Source organism: Haliotis asinina, chromosome 6 (genome assembly GCF_037392515.1).
Source record: "Haliotis asinina isolate JCU_RB_2024 chromosome 6, JCU_Hal_asi_v2, whole genome shotgun sequence".
Classification (NCBI taxonomy): Eukaryota; Metazoa; Mollusca; class Gastropoda; order Lepetellida; family Haliotidae; genus Haliotis; species Haliotis asinina.
The window spans coordinates 55,966,400-55,989,042 of NC_090285.1; the positions used below are offsets into that span (position 1 = coordinate 55,966,400).

The 22,643-nt window shown below is 41.2% G+C and overlaps 2 protein-coding genes across 3 annotated transcripts; one reads left to right on the plus strand and one right to left on the minus strand.

The window, feature by feature from the left end:
* Nucleotides 1-292: 292 nt before the first annotated feature.
* On the minus strand, nt 293-12,681 carry LOC137287218 (lambda-crystallin-like). Of its 2 annotated transcripts, none has more exons than XM_067819405.1 (6): nt 12,283-12,390; nt 5,530-5,764; nt 4,852-5,013; nt 3,869-4,063; nt 3,357-3,462; nt 293-2,474 (listed from the first exon to the last, which is right to left on the minus strand). In XM_067819405.1, exons 1-6 carry the CDS (start codon nt 12,345-12,347, stop codon nt 2,254-2,256), a joined length of 984 nt encoding a protein of 327 aa, XP_067675506.1. In that variant the 5' UTR covers nt 12,348-12,390; the 3' UTR covers nt 293-2,253. The 2 variants fall into 2 exon arrangements, with proteins under 2 accessions (XP_067675506.1, XP_067675505.1); XM_067819404.1 differs by lacking the exons at nt 293-2,474; nt 3,357-3,462; nt 3,869-4,063; nt 4,852-5,013; nt 5,530-5,764 and adding exons at nt 6,087-7,147; nt 7,654-7,759; nt 8,072-8,266; nt 8,784-8,945; nt 9,059-9,293 and having other exon boundaries at nt 12,283-12,681.
* A 903-nt stretch (nt 12,682-13,584) lies between these two features.
* LOC137287221 (pyruvate dehydrogenase E1 component subunit alpha, mitochondrial-like) lies at nt 13,585-22,291 on the plus strand. The gene is made up of 9 exons (XM_067819409.1): nt 13,585-13,754; nt 15,528-15,593; nt 15,942-16,115; nt 16,862-16,988; nt 17,236-17,327; nt 17,676-17,924; nt 18,723-18,859; nt 20,499-20,607; nt 21,129-22,291. Exons 1-9 carry the CDS (start codon nt 13,704-13,706, stop codon nt 21,291-21,293), a joined length of 1,170 nt encoding a protein of 389 aa, XP_067675510.1. The 5' UTR covers nt 13,585-13,703; the 3' UTR covers nt 21,294-22,291.
* The last annotated feature ends 352 nt before the right edge of the window (nt 22,292-22,643 follow it).

Below are 22,643 nucleotides of genomic sequence, written 5' to 3' on the forward strand. Positions count from 1 at the left end.
TACCAGAATGAATACGAACATGTCACCATTCATCCGTGGCTTCAAACCAACACCTTGAACAAAGGGGCGTTACTCTCATGTGCACAAGCAGTCGAGACCCGCTCGTGTTATTCTGGGACAAGCCGAAAAGCGACTAGTGCCCCTCTGGAAGGATATCATACTGGCGAAGGCATTCGTGACCACGCGTGTTATTCTGGGTGAAGCCAAATAGCGACTCGTGCCCCTCAGGAAGGATTTCATATAGGCGCAGGAACATCGAAACTACTGCAAAGAAGAACGATAATTCTATTCCTATTTGATTACAATGGTTTAATACCACCGACGTACTCATACATTGTATTGCTATTATTGTTTTTGCTTATTTATTTTAAAGAATTAAACCTCTTTGATATAACTAAAAGAAGGAGAAAACCATATTTGTGGAAGACATATTCTGACGTATTATTACCAGATGTTCACCATATTTGTCTATTATTTTCTGAAATTTTTAATAATCACAAATGGGATTTGTTTTATTGAATGTGCAAATAAAATTTAATTTTAAAAACCCAGCTACATTAATCCCAAAGCAGAAACTTAAAACATGACCTACATCACTACAAGGTGAAAATTACGTTGGTGTTGCTGGCAAAGGAAGTCCTGGTGCACTTGAAGTGATATCAGCGCTCAGTCTAGCTCACAAACGATTTTTATAAACTGGCCGATTTTTAACAGTTTATGGATGAGTGTATCGTCTTTCGTGAAAATATACAAATATGCCTTGCTCCCTACCCTCACCCGTGTAATACTCGCTCTGTACGCGGTAAGAAGCCCGTTTCTAATGTCAATGCGCCTTGATACTGCTGGAACATTGCTATAAAGCGACGTCAAACCATACTCATTGACTCAAACAAAAATGTCATCTTGTAATGTGCGCGTTGCCCACCAATACCTAATATATAGTTTTTTTTATGTCAGTTGTCCAGCAACGTTTGATCCTCAAGTCTGGACCCAACCACGTCAGCGAGCCTGACAACCCAATCCCGTTAGTCGCCATTTTTACGACAAGTATGGGCTGCTTAACAGCAATTCTAACCTACATACAGATCTTCATGGGTTCGTAAAAACGAGAGAGTGTCAGGGTTATTTTCGTATTGTGCTAACGCAAGCACTGTAACATTTCATATCTTCAGGAAATCTCTTTTAAAAATCCAAAAGGTATTCAGCTTTCACAAAATTCATCCCCGAGTATGCTTGAACGACCCTGAACTTGCCACCCGTCCACGCTCGCCCCTTTCCGTAACCTCCAAGGAGACTCGTTAACTTATCGATGGATGGTATGGGGTACGATAATACTGTCTACTAACAGATTTGTGTTGCTTGATTTGAAGCTATCACCAAGGATAGAGCCATGAACAGTGAAAGATTCAGTTAAACACACGTTCACAAAAAAAAAAAAAAAAAAGGGAAAAAAACCTGACGACGACTAAAAAGCACATTTTCACGGAAGTTAACTATGAATAGCGACGGGTTTATCATTCTCTTCGTGCAGAGTGAGTGAGTTGGGTTTTACGGTGCACTCAAGACAATATTCATTCAGAATAAGATCGTATTGAAGAACAGGTGAGTTTAGAAGTTGTACTGATGTGTTATTGTGCAACTTATCAACTTTAATCTTTTACTCTTTCCTCATATGTATTTATATTCAATTAACTAGGAAAAATACATTCTGACATTTCTAGGGGTCACATATTTGTCAGCGTTTTTATATTACTATTCCATCAGTGGCATGGGAGCAGTTTCAGACAAGTCTTGGACACAGAGCACATTAAATTATGGTATGACCACGAATGTTTCAGTTTGTGAGTTTTGGGAACATATTTAAACCACCTATTCATGGAACATCCCATTTGCGATTCATAAACCGTTTTCAGAAATATGCATTTGGAATAAAGGTGAACACCTAGTAAGGATTTCGTTAGAATTATTGTTTAAAACAGAGTTTAACATTTTTCCAACAGTGCGTGTTACTGTTGGAATTACACAGAAAACGAGTCGCCATTCTCGTTTGAATTAGTTGTATTCATTAGAGAATATGATTTCCTACTAAAGGAATTCCCTTCGTCACTCTTGCACGTTTATTTACCTCAGATGCTTTCAAATATAGATTGTTTACAAACTTGTACACCCACGTCACGATATACAGTGCCATATCTTGCATAAGTAATCAGATTTAAATAATGACTGTGTTAATATCTTTGATGTCCTGCATTTCTATAACTTGACGGCGTCCAAGTCTTCTTTGAATTTTGCAAGCGCCGCCATCTTGGCTTCCCTTCTTCTTCTGGCCTCCCCAAGCTTGTCCAGGGGTACCTCCTTCGCCATCTCCTCTTGTATGTGCTCCGCCAAAGCCCCACCCATCTGCTGAGGGGCACCGAACGACTGCTGCACCCGGAGAATCGTGTCCGCGTACCTCTCGCAGTAGCTTCCAAATCCTCATGACAGAAAAGAGGATGTTATAGTAATGGGTCAAATCCAGATGCTGGTGATCAGTACTTCTTAATACGCATTTCTTCACAAAGATGGCAGACTGATACGCCCTTTTTACAGAGACGACAAACTGATACAGCCTTCTCTACAGAGACGACAAACTGATACAGCCTTCTTTATAGTGATGGCAGACTGATACGCCCTTTTCACAGAGATGGCAGACTGATACGCCCTTGTTTACAGAGATGGCAGACTGATACAGCCTTCTTTACTGAGACGACAAACTGATACAGCCTTCTTTACAGAGATCGCAGACTGATACAGCCTTCTTTATAGAGATGGCAGACTGATACGCCCTTTTTACAGAGATGGCAGACTGATACGCCCTTGTTTACAGAGATGGCAGACTGATACAGCCTTCTTTACTGAGACGACAAACTGATACAGCCTTCTTTACAGAGATCGCAGACTGATACAGCCTTCTTTATAGAGATGGCAGACTGATACGCCCTTCTTTACAGAGATGGCAGACTGATACGCCCTTCTTTACAGAGACGACAAACTGATACGCCCTTCTTTACAGAGATGGCAGACTGATACGCCCTTCTTTACAGAGATGACAAACTGATACAGCCTTCTTTACAAAGACGACAAACTGATACAGCCTTCTTTACAGAGATGACAGACTGATACGCCCTTGTTTACAGAGATGACAGACTGATACACTCTTCATTACATAGATGACAGATTATTACACTCATCTTTAGGGAGATAACACACTGATACGCCCTTCTACGCAGATGACAGATTGATATTCCCGTCTCCTTGGTGACTGAGGTATAAATTAATATCTTCACTGCTATACACAGTGTGATGTACCCACTGACCTTCAGCATTAAGATGTGCAGTTTGGAAAGGCCCGAGGAAGGCATATCGTCTTCCAAGTCCAGCAGACAAAGTCTTATTCACACCGTCAGGGCTGAGAAATCCACCCTGCGTGACATAAAGAGTGAGTGAGTGAGTTTAGTTTTACTCAGCAATATTCCAGCTATATGGCGGCAGTCTGTAAATAATCGAGTCTGGACAAGACAATCCAGTGACCAACAACATGAGCATCGATCTGCGCAATTTGGAACCGATAACATGTGTCAACCAAGTCAGCGAGCCTGACCACCCGATCCCGTTAGTCGCCTCTTACGACAAGCATAGTCGCCTTTCGTGGCAGGCGTGGGTTGCTGAAGACCTATTCTACCCCAGGACCTTTACGGGTCCCTACAGAATGGCGTAAGGAGATGGAGGATAGCTGCACGCACAAATTACAGGTGTCGACGTTCATGTATACAATGTGCTGTTTGTCTGAAGACAATGCTCAGTAAAGGCGAACAGAGCAGCACCGTACCTTTACCAGTCGATAACTTTCCGCCATGATTGCAAATTGCATTCGGTTCAGGATGAATCCTGGGATTTCTTTCTTGAGCGTGATGGGAGACTGTCCGATCGCCTTCATTAGGCTCTGGGCCCGAGTCAGGGTTTCTGCGGCTGTCCAAGGAGCAGGCACCAGCTCTACGACTCTTGAGCACGAGGGAGGGTTTGTCTGCGTGTGAAATACAATGTTAAGCGTGTTTGTTTTTTGTTTAACGCCACACTCAGCACCATTCCAGCTGTATCGGGCTGTAAACAATCGGATATGGACCATTGCATATTGGATATTGCATACCATGACCCCTAACATCTCCATAAGTCGGTCACCTCTCACGGCAAGAAAGGGTTGCCGAAGAACTAATTCTGTGGCGGAGGAACATGCAATGATTATTGTAAATGTTTAAACATGCAAAATGTATCTGTCAGTATTGTGTTTGTCGTGGTTTTCTGACCTACAGGGAATGAACAAACATTCCAGTTATGTTATATCGTGTCACTCAAATGTGATAGAAGAGCCCAAAGCATGGAAACATATTCGGGACGAAAAGGGATTCAAACCATCATAGGTTCGTGCACAAGGGACGCAACTCAGTTCAGCGAGTCCCGCCGCCTTACTGCATTTGGCCACCCATGTTTCATCATGAGGCATCTCACCTTGTATTCCTCTCAGGTTGACATCAGGTAAGAACAATTATCTACTGATTTACTGAGATGTTGTCCTGACAGAACACAAACAATGTGATTGAGCACAAAAGGGCAGGTAGAATGAGGTGAAATGGGTAAATTTAACGTCGTGCTTAAGAATATTTCTCTCATATGAAGATATGCATATGTGGCTGCTTATACTAGCCCCAACCTATTTTAACGTCTTTTCGTATGGCGCGCTGGGAATTGAACCCGCGACCTTCCGCTCTCCGGGCGGACGCTCTAACCACTACACCGCATGTAATGAGAACGTACTGGATGAACAACCAGGAATTTGTCCTTGTGTTTAAGATGTCGCGACAGGTCAGAGGGCAGGATGCTGCTTGTCGAGCTGACAATAATTGTGTCCAGAGAAGAGTGTTGATCGACTTCTTTTAAGACCTGTTTCTTCAATTCCAGATCCTCCGGGACGCACTCCTACAGAAATAGACATAGAATCTTCAATGAGTGAGTGAGTGAGTGAGATGTGATGTCATATTAAACAGGAAGGACTATTTGCCAATATTATTGATTTTTATGAAAAGGATTCGACTACCGCATGTCTTTAGGACCTTTTAATTCACTGAACGTCAATACCTTTTTCCGTAGGTGAAAAACGTGGCAAACGACTTGGCGATCTGAAGTTTGCTTTTATTTGCATTTCTCTAGCTGAATTCAGTTACCATGGAGACATGACGTCAAACACTCCTTTATGATATCATCGGATCCGTGCAATTAAGCTTGTTATCGAGGACAGCATGTATTTCTTAATGGTGCTGACATTTTTTATTTAAAGTTAAGATAGACATTACTTGTTTTGCGGTCACTCTTCGGTGAGGGAAGATGTACTTGAAACCTTTGGCATCATTAACACCATTAACAAACCGATGTCCATGTTGCCAGTGGAGCTGACGCCAAAGATCCAGCGCAATGAACACATCACTTCTGACTCACCTGTACCCAGACAGCGCCGGTGACACATTCCCCTAGATCCTGCATTCCCCGTATCCTTCCAAACTGCTCCTCCACAGCCAAAGTACCCCGGAGAAGGCCATCACGTGACTGGGTGTGTAGCTGATCCAGCAGTAACTCAAGAGTGCGTGTCACGTGGTCAGGGATGATGTCATACAGCGCCACTTGGTAGCCAGCGCTTGCAAACAGTAACGCCCAGCTTCCTCCGATCTGACCACTGCAGAAGCCAAAGACAGATACGAACTAACAAACTGTGCTAACGGTCAAGGAAACTGTAGAGTGAGTAAGTAGGTTTAGGTTGGTGCCACTTTCAGCAGTAGTCCAGTAATATCACGGACACCGGAAATGGGCGTCACACATTGTACCCATGTGGGGGAATCGAACTCGGGTCACTTTGACCACTGGGCTACCTCACCAAACAAAAATTGTAGAGAACCACACATCGTTGAAACACGCTGCAGAACCACGACACAGGTACAAAACAGGATATAGCCTTGGAGGATGAAATCTTGATCCACTTCGAACAAAAACTAAAACAATATTGTTCCCATCTATTTATTGTGCAATTACAACTTGAACAACACTGGTGCATCATTGTGCCTGCCGCATCTTAAAGTTATCGACCTCCAACTATGAGCGCCCGAAACGTATGATACCAGTTGTAAACAATTCCAAGAGGTCACCACATATTAAAACATACTTAGTCTATAAACCTCCATTGACACTCTATTGTTCTCACGAGGCATTATTTTTTGTCATATCACGATGCCCGTCGATGAGGGGACATTACGTCAACATTGCCTCTCTGCCCAGGGATATTACTTCAAAGTAATATCCTCCGAAGTGTGAATTATTACTTGGTTTGAAGACTGATATGACTGTCTTGTCATCTCTGAATATGATCATAAGATATGACGTTATTGACAATTTCCAACATGTATACTACCGACATCCGGTTTCGAACCAGCATCCCATTGCTTCCTAACTTGACGGTTTTATCCACGAGGTTACGAAGTATCGCTGTAAAGAATGTTATTGTTTCTCGGTATGAACCGTGTGTTTCTCGCAAGACGGGAAGTGCGAGCAACGCATGTGCAGAGCACGTTATTAGCCCGTGCAAGGCGAGGCGTCGGCTGCCAGTCTCATCCCAGGTGAATTTCATCATTGAGTACCAAAATGTTTAAATTGTATCTGAAGCATATCTTTGGTCTTGATTTATCCTATTCTTAACTCCGTAATGATAACAGGTTAAATCTGATAACCCTCCACGAATCCCTTCCCAAACAAAATACAAGTAAACTGAAAAATGATAGCTTGCAACCAATCAATATAATCTAATTTGCCGAACTTATGGGGTGAGTCTAGTTGTCCCCGCTAGGTGTCGCCTCTTCTTTGTCCAAGTCTCGGACGAGGCGTGACAACGCTGCTAAGCGTTCATCTCTCCACTGACGTTTTTTCTGGAGTTTGTCCAGAGGACAGAACAGTTCTAATTGCTCGCGCATCCTCTCTGCCGTCGGTCCTTCCATCTTCTCAGGAGCAGCGAATGTTTTTTGTACTCTATAAACAGCCTCCCCATATTTGTTGCACAGATCCAGAAACCCTGGAAAGGACATTTTAGACGTTTTCAACATTTTCAACACCAAGAGGACAACATAGTATCGTGGCGATGCCCTTCACATGTCAGAGGGCAAAACACGCAATCCTCCAGAAATAGAAGGCTAGGTGAGATGAAATGGGGCTTAAAGTCGTACTCAAGATTATTTCGCTCAAATGACGACGTGCATGCGTGTCTGATTGTACTAGCACAGACTTAAGCTGTTTTTTTTTAGTACTAGCTCACTGAGATACCATGCCCCAAGCTGACCAGTCCATGTTGTACTCTTGAATGCCGAGCGTCAAGCAGGGACCAACAAGAACCGTACTTTAACGTCTCTTGGTATGGTATGACGCGGCCGGAGTTCGAACCCGCTACAGTCCGCTCTAACCACTATGTCAAGGAGGCGGTAGTGTATCAGAAACTGAACACATGAAAACACGTCATCTTCACGTGATATGTGCTGGCTGCTGCGTGTTCAAGTGACGCTTGTGATACACGTCTAGACTCACCGTCTGCATTCAGATGTTCCACTTCAAACGGTCCATAAAAGGCGTACCACATCCCCAACCCCTCCGTCATGGCTACCTCAATGGCATCGACGTCGCATATGTCATTCTGGTAAATTGTAAAACATCCATAAGACCACGAGACGTTAAAGTATGTATGTGCACCTGCGTAATGTCTGTGTTTGAATAGTCTATGTGCGTGACTACAAATTTAATGTCTTACTATTATGCACTACTGGTATCCTGACATTCACACACAATATTATTATTTACAGTTAAAGGGGAGAATGAACGACTTTGTAATGATAGTGTCATTAAGATGTATATATACAGTAACTGTGCCATCATGCCATCATATCGTCTACATAACATCTATAGAGTCTGACTCTTTACGTCTTGACTAAATTTGTCAAACATCAACCTTGATTAGATCGTAGGCCACGCTGAGTATGGCAAACTGGATCCTGCCGACAGAAAATCCGTCCACCTCCTTGAAGAAGACAACTGGCACCTGAGCAATGGCGTCCATGATCTCAGAGGTGGTGGTTGTCACGTGATCTGCAGTCCAGGGCGCAGGTACAATCTCCACGACTGGGACATAAAACGGAGGATTGATCTGAAACAGTAAGACGAAACATGTCCACTAAGGAACAACCAGCGCACTGTCATCAGGAATCAAGGTATAAGAGAAGGGTAATAAAAGCATCGCCACATATATGCTCCAAATCGTAAAAAAATCGACGAAATATTATCCCGGTTAATTCAGGTTAATTTTTCATTTCCACCCAATGGATGCGTGAAACAGAATCGGAATGTATTGTTTTTATGAGCTTTTTACTGCCGATTGTGAGCGAGTAGAATACCACAGTTTGGGAAAGAAGAGCTTCAAGCATTTATCCGATATAGAGAATATTCACCTTGACGAACGAACACCTTAACCACTAGGCGGTCCTACAGCCCCTACCATGTATATTCAAGGCGTAACATGCCAATGTCTGAGGTGATCGTGTAGCTGAACAAACGCCGTCCTTCTCCGAGTCAGTGAAGGGGGTTTTCCGACAGTTTTAGTTTATGTTCTCTGCAGATCACCATGAAAAAGCTTCACAGATTATATATATTAGAAGATGTCTTACCGGATGTGCCACTATAAATCGGTCTTTGTTGGTTAGGTGGTCCGACAGAAGGGACGGCATCATAGCGCTGGTGGAACTCGCCAAGATGGCCGTTGACGTCATGGCAGCATCGATCTCAAGCAAGACGGCCCGCTTCAGCTCCTTCCTCTCAGGAACACATTCCTGGCATCGCAAGCATGGCGATCAAGATCAAGCTGATTCATGTGTGAACAGAATTTACAACGTATATGTTACACGTTAAACTCACTCACCAAGCAATACAAGTAAACATTTACCTGTATGTACACTGCGTTGTTGACCGCTTCCAGCAAAGAGGTGCTTGCTTTAATTCTCGAGAACTGGATATCAGCGGACAGGCTTCCTCGACCTAAGCCTCTTTCTGATAACATGGTCAGCTGTTGCTGAATGTTCGTCATGGCGTCCCGTACCTGACGCGAATCGGTGTCAAAGAGCGACACGAGGTATCCACCCGAGGCGAACAGCATCGCCCAACTTCGTCCGATCAACCCACTGAGAATGATACAAAGCCAAACGTCATTTGACGAAGGCGGATGCATTACTTTGTGTTCACTGCATCACACATACCAAGAAATCCTTGCTGTGTTTGTTCACAACCTGACATTTTGATAGTTTTCACCTTGTATCACCTATTTCTCGGTCACACAGATTATACAGTCTATGTTCTATGTGGCATCTTCTGGGTACTGCGTATTCAAAGTTCTCTTCGAAAATATGATATCAAGACAGCAGTTAATACGTTATAGATTTCAAGGGTTCAGATATGATGTAGCATAGTCACTTCGTGTGTCATACACATTTGTACGGTAGCCCCCTTCTGTCCAATTTATGTACCATATAGTCCCCTTCTGTCCCACATACATGGCGTACAATAGTCCCCTTCTGCTTCAAAGGCATGACGTACTATAATCACCACCTTTCACACAGGCATGACGTACCATAGTCCCTTTCTGCTTCACAGGCATGACGTACCATAGTCCCTTTCTTTCACATAGGCGTGGCGTACAGTCACCCCCTTCTGTCTCGCATACATGACGTACAATAATCCCTTCTGTCTTTCATACATGACGTACAATGATCCCGTCTGTCTCACAGGCATGACGTACTATATACCCTTCTGTCTCACACTCATGACGTGGATTAGTCTCTTTTGTCTCACATGCATGGTGTACAATAATCCTCTGTCTGACATACATGACGTACAATAGTCCCCTTCTGTCATACATATATGACGTATAAAAGTTCCCTTCTGTCCCACATACATGACGTTCAATAACTACCTTTTGTTTTCATTACATTACTAGGCCCATGAAGGTCAGGGTAGGACAGGCCTTCAGCAACCCATGCGTGCCATAGAAGGCGACTATGCTTGTCGTAAGAGGCGACTAACGGGATCGGGTGGTCAGGTTCGCTGACTTGGTTGGCACATGTCATCGGCTGCAAATTGCGCAGATCGACGCTCGTGTTGCTGATCGATTATTTACAGACCGCCGCCATTTCATACTGAATACTGAATCATTTTAACATTGTTAATATTTGTTGTTGTTAATGTGTTGATGTTTTAACGGACTTTTGTAAAATCTAGCAGATCAGAATCAATGCGTGCAAAACACGCACGCAAAATTCAGTAATGTTTTAGTGATTTTTGCTGAGAGACACAGGTTTCTGAATTAACAAGAACCCTGTATTCCGTACTATAACCTCATTCTGCGTCACGGGTATATCGTCGTAATCAGTCTCATGACACTCTCGCCTTTTCTGGGTCATTATCAGTTCACATAACAACAGTATATCTGACTTTGCAAATATTTTCCAAATCTTATCATGTGCAAGTCAAGACATGACAAGACAGCCGTTTATTGTACTTTAGGCCTCCGACCCTTATACAAGAGAGTTACATACGGCGTTATGATACATGTTGTAGGGATATACATCAGGACATGATTAATTGTAGGTGCTCGTTACGACGAATAATTGCATACTTAACATAGAGAGCTAGGTGACGATGGGTGGATTCATTATTAGATGTAAATATACTAGTAAAGGCTATCAATGATGGTTTTGATAGATAATATTCTGGGACATACTTGTAACGTAAATCTTCATAAAACGGACAGTGAAGGGTAAAATGTACTTCATTTCATTCTTTCAGATTTTGGGACAGTTTTCTGCCTCTATTTACCATTAAGTTCAACAGGCAAACATGTTTCTATTACAGTTATAAGATAGTTTAGATCACTACAATTCAGGTTGTATTAGAGTTTTTAATGTTCTATATAATTCATAACGAGAGCTACTTTCTAGAGTGAAATGCCATTCCTGAAAAAACATATTTACCGCACAATCACGAAATTCTTTTAAAAACATAAAGACATCCCCAACACCCTGGCTTACCCATACCCATGAGAAAACAGAAGATTTCTTATATGTGATGACCAAGATGTTTTACCCATATTATCTAGATGAACCATCATAGACGACTTTCAGGCATTATCAGAATCTTAAACCAGTATTTAAGGCATCGTTTGTGAATTAATATACATGGCGTGTCTCCCGGATTTACCGTAAACCATACAATTTGGAGTAACGGGTCCGACACATAAAACTTTTTGCAAGCCATTAGATGTGACCTCTGTAAGTAATCGTGTCGTTGAAATCCTCAGACTTCCGATCCATATAATAAAATGGGTTGTACCTGGGTATCAAATAGTTTGAAAAATATATTTGGAGTAAAAATTCCACATTCCTGGGAGATAGACAAAATGGAAATCGTAGCTTTCTTTGGACGTTGAAACAAGTCATGGACACAGCATTTTAAATTCATAGTATGTCACAAAATTATTCCCAGATAGGTATATTGATTGACAACAGCAAGAGGCTTTCCGCGAAAAAATCTCCTTGGATGCTACAGCGCCAACCCTTCTAAGTATGATTATGATAGTTTTGTCTAAATTAACGGATAGTTTCCAGTTTGGAAATTAACTTTCAAGCATATTTAGTTGATTTTGAAAACCGGTAACAGTTTCAGATATCAAAATAACATCGTCTGCAAATAGAAGCATAAACAGCTCTAACATATCTGGAAACAACTGCACACCATGTGTGCCATTTTGCATAACATCGTAATAAAATTCGTTAATGAGAAACGAGAACAAAATCGGACTTACAATGCATCCTTGCCGTAGTCAGAATACAGTCAAAATAATCTGTTACACCAGAGCCACATCGCACACAGGATTTTACGTTTGAATACATTGGCATTGATTACGTTGGCAGTACCACAGTCTCTGTTTATCTACAGAGTCGAAAGTTTTCTTAAAATCGACAAATGCTACATACATTTTGTGTTTTCGACGGGATAAGCATTTCTGAATCAGTGCATACAAAGTAAAGATATAATAAGTTGTGGTGTCGAAACATTGATTTTTCGGATCTTGCCAAACATTGCAAATTTTCATATCAATCGCATATTTTCACTCACCTTCCAATAATAGCTATCTTTTCCTCCTTCAGTTCTGTCGGATTTTCTGATCGTTGTGTCGCCATGTTTATCAAGTCTCACCTGATGCACAATCACGTTTATCAGTCTGTCCGCCCCATATATATGCTGGCTAGCTCCACATGAATATTCATCCATGGAGGTCGGGGGTATAAACAAGTAGATTATAAGCAAAACCAACAACAAAGCAGGTGGCACCTAGGTGTTGCTAAGGAACTGTTTCAGGAACCGATAAAGGTCTCGTTGTTTCGCCGAGTAGTTAGGACAATTTGGTTTACTTATAACGTAAGTAGATGTATGTTAAAACAAAAGATATTTTACGTACAGTAATGTCGGTCTGGACAAATACTCACTCATGCACATTAGATGTGGGTCTGGACTAACAGATACTCATACGTACATTAGACGTCGGTCTGGACAAACAGATTCTCACACGTAAAGTAGATGTCGGTCTGGACAAATGGGTTCTCACATGTACATTAGATGTCGGTCTGGACAAATGGGTTTTCACGCGTACATTACATGTCGGTCTGGACAAACAGATTGTCGTGAACACGTACAGTATATGTCGGTCTGGACAAACAGATTCTCACCCGTACAGTAGATGTCGGTCTGGACAAATGGGTTCACTTGCCTACATTAGATGTCGGTCTGGACAAACAGGTTCTCAAATGTACATTATAGATGTCGGTCTGGACAAACAGTTTCTCACACGTGCAGTAGATGTCGGTCTGGACAAACAGATTCTCAAACGTACAGTAGATGTCGGTCTGTAGAAACAGGTTCTCACACGCACATTAGATGTCGGTCTGGACAAATCCATCTTTACATCCACGTGATTCTCCCCCTACGTCTTTCATGTCATTCAATAGTTCAGGGAGACTATGTAGAGATAGTTGTAGATTATCCATGAATAGAGAGATGCATTGTCTAGTGACAAAATACCATATATCACTGAAATGGGATAATACATAATGTCGGAGTAGCTTTCCGTGTGCCTTGGCTCATACTTAAATCGGTAAGAAAATGCATTTACTGCCAGGTTAAAAAATAATCTTCACCAATGTTTGATGTTTGGTGGCAAAAATAGCAACAATTAAACAGCTGCATGGTAATTTGATGGTGATGCACTTAATACAGGTATCATGGATGTGTTTTGACTAAATATTATTATTTCATTCGTGTAAATATCAACTATTTTCTGTAACATTACTCTTGTGCTCTCTGAATCCATCTAAGGTAAAATTAATATTTTGCAATCTCTATGGAACCATTTCCACTAGTGGTATGTCTTGCGGACATATATTTGAGTTGCGTACCTTCCGACCTTGAAACTCAAAGGGACGCTGTTGTCCATCTGTCTGGTTATATTTCGTCACTATTGCCGGTGATATCTCCAGAAAATGATTGCTTTATCCACCAGACTGGCCAGAGCAGCAGGTGGTTCAAGAAATGTGAGTGTTTAGACTGGGGAAATGTGAGTGTTTAGACTGGGGATTAAATGCGTAGTAGCATACATATTTAGTTCTGCGCCCCCTGTTTTCGCGCACATTATGGGTCACGAATACGATCGCCGTGACATGACATTGACATTCTGCTGACTGGTCACCCCGAAAGTTGTTACATGTTAGTGCCAGTTAGGGCCACTTGACTTCATTCTCATGTACTTGCATGCTATTTTATTGTAGCATAAATTATTTTCATAGGGTGAGTTTAGGACGGATCTTTCAAATCTTTGTCAGTTTTGACAGGCAAATTTGAAATCATCTCTGCTCTACGCATATAATTTCAGTGCGATTTTCCGACCACTGTTTAACTAATGACATCACATTTATCAACTTAGGTACACTTCCACAATGCACAATCCCATTGGCCGCCATGTTATAGGTGTTCACGCCACTGTACATATGTTGATAAAATTGTCGCCATTCGATAAATAAGCAGCAAAAAATTAAACAGAAATTATGTGATTGTAGGTAAGATGACTCCAGAAAATCCAAACCACTTCTGACCGCATCATTTATCTTCTCCCTAAACTGTGCCATATTAAGCCAGTACTGAATGAGCCTCACTGGTTGTCAATCAAAGCCAGTGACCAACACAAGATACTGTGTTTTACCTACAAGCTAAGCATGGTCTTGCTCCCCAGTACTTGTCTAACATGTTATCATCATACTCCAATTCACACAATCTTTGTTACAACAGACAGGACCTGCTCACTGCTCAGCTTTTGACTGAAAACTTTTGGACAGCGTTCTTTCACCTTTGCATCCGGCCTACTGTCTGGAACTCTCTTCCTTTTAACCTCAAAATTATTGACTATTTTGACTTTTTCAAGTCAAAACATAAAACACATTTCTTCCAGCAGTATTTCCCTTAATGTGCTCTGGTACCACTTCCGTACATATGTACATACTTGACTCTGTAGAGCCTTCAAACATGCAACCAGGTTGCGTAATATGCATTATTATATTATTATTATCATTGGGTGAGGGTGCGGGTCCAAATCAGATGGGACACAACCAGAAAAGTACTTTACTAAGAAAGTGAAATCCCAAATATGACATATGTTGTATCATGATTCTTCACAAATGTACAAAAGTTGACTTTGCTCATCATGAAAATTATTTATGCTGCACTGAAATAGCATGTAAGTGTATGGAAATTACGTATTACGTTTGCATTGCAAATTGTCTCAATGTTCTTGTATGTATGTATGTATGTATGTATGTATGTATGTATGTATGTATGTATGTATGTATGTATGTATGTATGTATGTATGTATGCATGCATGCATGCATGCATGCATGCATGCATGCATGCATGCATGCATGTATGTAGAGTGAAAAGTATGGCTAACTATTGAAAACACATGCAAAATCCCAGGATGTGGGGAGCAGCAACAGTTTTATCAATATGAAGTCATCAATGCTATTTTTTTAGGGAAACATTTGATACTTTGGTTTGATGTAAATAAGTATAACCTGTGTCGCTCAAGATTAGTAAAAGAAAAACATTAAATGATATTAAAAGTTTTTCTTTATTAAAAATTACATTTTTGCCTTGCATTGTGGAAAACCCCTGACACCGGGATGTGAATGTAAATGCTTAATGCACCAAAAGACTGACTTGCTGTCAATATTCTTCAATATTCATATGTTCACATAGTCATTTATTTCCTCAGTACTTGATAGAAACAGTGTTTTCATGAACCACTGTGTTTCAGTGGCTGTTTGGTGTTCTTCGAGGCTCCAGTTATGGTACTGCATCTGAGGCCAACTTCCAAGTGGAGGTAAGCAGGCAGCTGCAAATATCCCCTGATGTCAGTAGTGTTAGATACATCATCAAACTCAACAGCTTATATACTAAGTTCAAGTAGATAGATATGTCACATGGCAAATAAAAAAACTTTTATCATGGACAACAGCTCATCATTTGTCTTTCTGTTATTATTCTCTCTCCCCAACAATATCACACTTTCGCTGTTTGAAATGATTAAAAAAAAAACTCAAATGATTCATTCATCTGCAAAAAGCGACAACATGTGTGTTTCTGAAAAACGTTCTGTGTTGAAATGCAATTTGTTGTCATGATAATGTCAAAACAGTCTCACTGTATCTTTACACCCTACTGTCTTCAGTCATACAAGCTGCACAAACTGGAGCAAGGGCCAGCTACATCTGTGACACTTACCCGAGAGGATGGTCTCAAGATGTACCGACAGATGCAGACAATTCGCAGAATGGAGACAGTGGCCGGCAACCTGTACAAATCTAAAATCATTCGAGGGTTTTGTCACCTCTATTCAGGCCAGGTGAGGACAGGTCTTTGGACCTTTGCTTGTGTGTTGATCATGTCATAACAGCAGGGATATCAATAGTTTTAAGTGTTATTTATTGATTACAGGAAGATGCTTGGAGATGTCACACATTTAATAAACAATAAATAGTAAAGGACATTTATAATGCACCTTTTCCACACACTTGTGCAAGCTCAAAGCACTAACACATTATTACTGGGGATATCCCAAGCTATGTGTTAAGTGTTAGAAGGTTATTGATTGCATAACTTGTACCATCGGGTACCCACTTTTCTGCTGGATTAACACAGGCTGTTATTAACAAACTAGCTTGCCTAAGTTGACACCACTTGTGTCACATGTGTTTCATCATGGGGCAGGACAGAAGTCCTAGAAACTCTCAGGAGTCAAGCTGCCAAAAATGGTCTCGCATCAAAGGACTGTCCATACTCAACGCTGCTTAAGTTTAACTGATTTATGACCTGAGCTCTATGCACCTGTCACCATGTCATGTTATCAGTGTTATCTATGAAATACAGGAGGATGTATGAGGATATCAACAGTTATAAGTTTTTTTTATCAATTACAGTATGATGCATAGTGATATCACGTTATCAGTGTTATTTATCAAATGCATGAAAATGCATTGGGATATCAGGTCCAATAATGTATGGGTGTGTTGTGGGTTAGTTTATGGATTGTGGTGTTACCAGGGTTACTGATATTCTATTTCCATCTCTGAAGACTTTGTTCTGTTCCAGGAAGCTGTTTGTGTGGGTATGGAGAATGCCATTACCAGTGATGACTCAGTGATCACAGCCTACAGGGCTCACGGCTGGACCTACGTTAGGGGAGTACCAGTGCAGGGTGTGCTGTCAGAGCTCACAGGTAGGACATGGTACAGTAGTCACTGTTGTGAAATGTACCTCAACAGAGGTTCCCTATATTCATTAGGAATTGTAAATATATAGCATTACTATAAAAACATGCCAGTAGAGTGATCTCCCCTGGCTGTGGTGATAGAAGCAAAGAAGGGAGTATGTTTCACATGTGTTTTGTTACAGTAGTTACATGTAGTTATAATGTGCCTGTTGAAACTATGGTGATAATTTTTAAATATGCATTCATTGTGCAGGTCGAGTGTCAGGTTGTGCCAAGGGCAAGGGCGGTTCCATGCACATGTACGGCCACAACTTCTATGGTGGGAACGGCATTGTAGGAGCTCAGGTATGTTTCATCAGTATTGATATGGAATCAACAGGCAGCAGTAGTTTGAAATGTTCATATAGATACCTGACACTGTCGAAAAAAGCAACCTGGTTGCTTCTTTATGGTCTTTCTGACATTTTCATCAATAGATGTCCTCAGATCTTAGTTTAACCATAGAGATCTTTGTTTAACCTTAGTGATCTTTGTTTAGCTGTAGCAAGCACTGAGAGATATTTGATAAGATTAATGAGATACTGTGTTCTTTTGATGTTTTTTATGGTTAAGAACCTATGGTAGGGACAAGTATGTAAAGTATTTCTACATCTGCACGCCACCATGACCCGGGAGACCCTTTGTAACCTGTAGGTACCTCTTGGGGCTGGTATTGCGTTTGCCTCCAAGTACCGCGGTGAAAACACTGTCTGTGTGGCACTGTATGGAGATGGTGCTGCCAATCAAGGCCAGCTGTTCGAGACCTTCAACATTGCCAAGTTGTGGAATCTGCCCTGCATCTTTGTCTGTGAGAACAATGGCTATGGTATGGGCACCAGCGTGGACAGGGCTTCGGCCAGCACTGCGTACTACACACGTGGAGACTATGTTCCAGGATTATGGGTGAGTTGATGTCACAAAAACATGTCATATTTGTTCGGTACCACCATGGGGTTTTATAGATTATGAATGTTATAAGATTTTAGGAAGTAGAACTGCTCTGTTAAGCAAATGTTTGAGTTCTACAAATAGTTTACAGTTTACAGTTTACAAATTTTTTGTATTTAAATCAACTCATGCTTTTTTCTCAAATTTGAAATTTTGACCTCATTTTGACTTTTGCACCACCATCATACTCCTTATTTCGCACAAAATGCATGTCATCTTTAGCATGTTTAGTGTTAAGATCTTCTAAGATGAAACTTTTCTTGGCTGTACCCACCAATGACTACAACTGAATTTGTCCTTGATGTTCGAACCTCATATTCATTATTGTTATCGCAGCCATTCTAGCTATTACTCATCCATTTCTGTACAAGGGACAGTTGGGTAGCCTAGTAGTTAAAGCATTCAAACATCACACCCAAAACCCAGGTTTGATTCCCCACAGGAGTACAATGGTTTTTTAGTCTATTTCTTGTGTCCGCTGCAGTGATGTTGCAGGAATATTGCTGAAAAGGACATAAAACTAAACTCCCTGACTTATTTGTGTACTAACTACAGTCCTGTTATTATTAGTTCATGTGTAGTTTGTAGTGAGACTCAATGCCTTTATCTTTTGTGAAGACTTTACATTATTTGGACATGCCCTTGAATTCTTTTAATTTTTTTCTATGCTTCTTAAACTTTGCAACACTTGTAGGTAATAGAGATAGATGTAGATCATAGGGTAATCTGATGGTTGTGTAATTCCTCATGCAGATTGATGGTATGGATGTTCTGGCTATGAGAGAAGGAACAAGGTTTGCCAAGAATTATGCACTGAAGAATGGCCCCATCCTGATTGAAGCCGTTACCTACAGATACAGTGGCCACAGTATGAGTGACCCTGGTACCAGGTACAGTCCTGCAATCCTCTGATAGGTTCATACACATTCAGTAGATGTCGGTTCTTTCCGGTTGGGGGGCTGAGCAATCCGTGCTTAAAAATCTGAAATGCTGAGCAGTGCTGAATGTTCTCTGCTGGAGATTATGTCAAGCTGAAATATTATTTATGGAGGTCTATCGTCATCATCGTTTCACTCAGTAAATGCACCCATGCATATCTGAGTGAGATTGATCTTCTCTAACACATGCTTGTCATAAGAGATGGCTAACAGGATCAGGTGGTGACTCGCTGACTTGGTTGATGCATATATTGATGTTCATTCTGTTGATCACTGGATTGTCTGGTCCAAGGTTTTACTTTTCGCTAGAAAGACCTCTCAGGTTTTACTGTTCCTTAGTAAGACCTCTTCCCAGGTTTTACTTTGTGCAGTCATCTTTTGCTAACTGAACATCACCATTCAAATGATATATAAGTGTTTGAAATCAACTGAAAAATACCATTCAAGATTAAGCTCAAAGTGCATATGTTTACCCTAGCAAGATTGCAACTGCAGCTCTCCGATTTATAGACAGAGGCTGTACCACATGGCCATCAGGCCGACAAAGGAAGTTGCATTGAATTACAGGTTGTTTAGCTTGACCTGATCAAGCAAATACTAATGCACTGCATGACTGCGTCACAACTGGTTGGGTCTATTACTGTGAAGGGCTGCACCTTTGTCAGGTGGTTGTTAAATGTCCAAACAACCGAGACAAGGTTCACGTTTGACATCTTAGTGTCGAGAAGTCGTCCACAATGTGCGAATTTTCTTTAAACAATTAGCTGCAGATAGTTTAATGTTTCCTAATCGGGTTTTAAGGCAGCAAACTCCCTTATTTAATGAAGTTAACTCGACCAGCCGTTTGTGCTGTTTGACCTCCTAGGTCATGCATATGTAGAGTAGCTCAGTTCAAGCTGAACAACGTTATAGTTACTGTCATTAAGTTGTTACTGTTTACAGTTACTGTCATTAAATTGATTTTACGGGTGCTTCAGTTATTGTTATGTAGCTACATTAAATGATCATCTACATTGTAATTATCCATCATTGACGGTATGCATGTTAGACTTCTCGGTTTTGGTAGACAATGTAAAACCATCAGGGTTGGGAAATCCCTTCCCCCTCCGGTTTTATTTTGTCTACCAAAACCAGGAATGTGTGTTTTATCGTATACCAATTATTTACAGACTGCATTCATTTAGCTGGAATATGGTGAGTGCAGCGTAAAACTAAGCTCACGCAAGAAATCCTACTAGTTCATTGCAGTGTTGATCAAGTGATTGAGCATGGAACAATGGCATCTGTATCATGCTATTTTGGAGGGTATGGCCAACTCAGTCAACCAATTCTATATGCAGAGTTGCGTCTCTGGGGTACTCAAACAGCTGTATGATTGTCAGTTAAAAGTGTTTTTCAAGGCTTGGTAGCACCTGGGTTTGACCAAAATTGTAAACATTTAATGCCTGCATTTTTGTTTGCTTTAATGCCCCATCAAGTTTTCATGGTGATATTAACTGAATGCTGTTCAAAGTAACAATGAGTTCAACACTATCACTCAGTCTCTGGAACGGTGTAAACTTAAAATGAAATTCTCTCCGTCTCCTTGCAGTTACCGTGACCGCTCGGAGATCCAGGAGGTAAGAGAGAAGAGAGATCCCATCACTAACTTCAGGGAGAGACTGTTATCTTCAGGTCTGGCCACAGAGGAAGAACTCAAGGTAAAGCAGTGTAAAGGGGGAGAGTTCAGTTACTGAGCTAACATTGTTCACCTGCTTATGTGTCATGTGACATATATTACTCAAGGGTAGTTAAAGAACACATAATATTTACATGACTGAATCCGGGATAGAATAGCTCTTCTGCAACCCATGCTTGCCTCAAAAGGCGACTATGCTCGTCGTAAGGCGCTTAACAAGATTGGGTGGTCAGGCTCACTGACTTGGTTGGCACATTTCATCAGTTCCCAGTTGTGCAGATCGATGCTCATGCTGTTGATCACTGGATTGTCTGGTCCAGACTCAATTATTTACAGATTGCTGCCATATAGCTGGTGTAAAACCAAACTCACTGACTTTTCTGTATCAAAACTGGAAACATTATTGAATTGTCATAATACAACAAATTCTGTTAAGATTTACAAATGTATAATTTGACTTACAGACATTTACAGGTTTGTTATAAACTGTCAACTGATAAATAAAAGTAATCGAAGCCAAATTTTGCAATGTTGTCATTGCAGAAAATGGACTCTGAGGTGAGGAAGGAAGTAGAGGCAGCAGCAGAGAAGGCCAAGACAGATCAGGAACTTCCTCTGGAGGAGTTGTACAACAACATCTATGTTAGCCCCATCGAGGGTGTGAAGGTCCGAGGCTGTGACCCCACAATCATGGCCAACACCCGGTAGTAGGAATGTGGCCTTTTATGTCTATAGTGCTCACATGGTGCAGTGAGTCTCTCTCTGTTGGATATTCTGGAATTGTACATTGCCTATATACTTGGCTTAACATCTGACTGAGGGAGTCTCACTCCAAACAAGGTGCCTCACACACCGGGGATATAGGATTGATAGTGTGATCCATGTAGTGACCTTGTGGTACTTGTTGGAGGTCTCACACCTGGGGATATAGGAACTGAGGTTCACTAAATGACCTTGTGTTCGAGGTCTACAAAAGTGCTGCCATGTGAAATTAATACTCACTGGAACCACATCTTCCTGGATAGATGTTTGGACTGTTACCATGGTTACTGTAGTAGATGTGATTCTGTTGGACCATCTGAAGATGTCTGTAGATGTTTGTGTTAGGGAAGTGTGACTTAGACAGAGGCAAGTATCAGATTGTCCTTTGTGGAGGTCTGGATGAGTGGATGGGTTGGTTGTATGGGGATATTGATGGGTTGGGATATTTGGGGATAAAAGTGGTTATGGATGTATCAAAGGGATGGTACATGGGTGTAATTCAAGCAATGACAATGTGACTGGGACATACTGATCTAGAGTATGTTAAGGGATACTGACTAGCACCATTTAATGTACTTTGTAAACAGTATGAATTGTTGTGTCATTGTTTTTGGGTTTGATGCATTAATAGTGCTATTTCTGACATACACAAAAGAACATAAATCTGTATTTCAGAACTAACACCTGTATATTAGAATACTGCTACCCTTTCCTAACACATATGACCAGTGAAGACAGATATTGTGTGTATGTCTATATCTGCAGAGGGTGACAACCGCAGCAAGAAGCCATGCCCTGTCCTGTCATTGTTGATAGGAGTCTTTTGCTCTTGTCTGGAGACCTGTCAGATAACTGCTAGCAACACTAAGTAATGGATTCTGTATAAGGTATTCACCACTGTGTATGTGTTGCAGAAGTTTGAAATAAATATTAATCATGTGTTTCTTCTGGTTTTATCAAGACTTGCTGAGACCTCTTTATTCCATTATCAATACCACATATATGCCATTATGTTACGGACAATAACACCAAATATACACCACCATGTTACAGATCATAGCACCCTACCTATACCACCATTTGCAGACCTTAACACCACATATGGACCACCATGTTACAGATCATAATGCCACATACAGTGGAAGCTTTCTAAACTGGCACACATTGAAGAAATAACCCGGTTTAGACAAAGCGCTGGATTGTAGAGTTGATAAGTGTACAAGCCATGGATGGGACTGAGGTTTTCATGTTGGTGTTGACAACTTACCGGATTGGACAGATGCCGTTTTTTACAGC

Coding starts and splice junctions, on each gene's coding strand:
- LOC137287218 (XM_067819404.1), bottom strand. CDS start 12,347: ATGGCGACACAACGATCAGAAAATCCGACAGAACTGAAGGAGGAAAAG. Junction 9,294..12,282: donor AAGATAGCTATTATTGGAAG/GTGAGTGAAAAT, acceptor TATCATTCTCAG/TGGGTTGATCGGACGAAGTT. Junction 7,148..7,653: donor GGAACATCTGAATGCAGACG/GTGAGTCTAGAC, acceptor TGTCCTTTCCAG/GGTTTCTGGATCTGTGCAAC.
- LOC137287221 (XM_067819409.1), top strand. CDS start 13,704: ATGATTGCTTTATCCACCAGACTGGCCAGAGCAGCAGGTGGTTCAAGA. Junction 15,594..15,941: donor AGGCCAACTTCCAAGTGGAG/GTAAGCAGGCAG, acceptor TACTGTCTTCAG/TCATACAAGCTGCACAAACT. Junction 16,116..16,861: donor GTCACCTCTATTCAGGCCAG/GTGAGGACAGGT, acceptor GTTCTGTTCCAG/GAAGCTGTTTGTGTGGGTAT.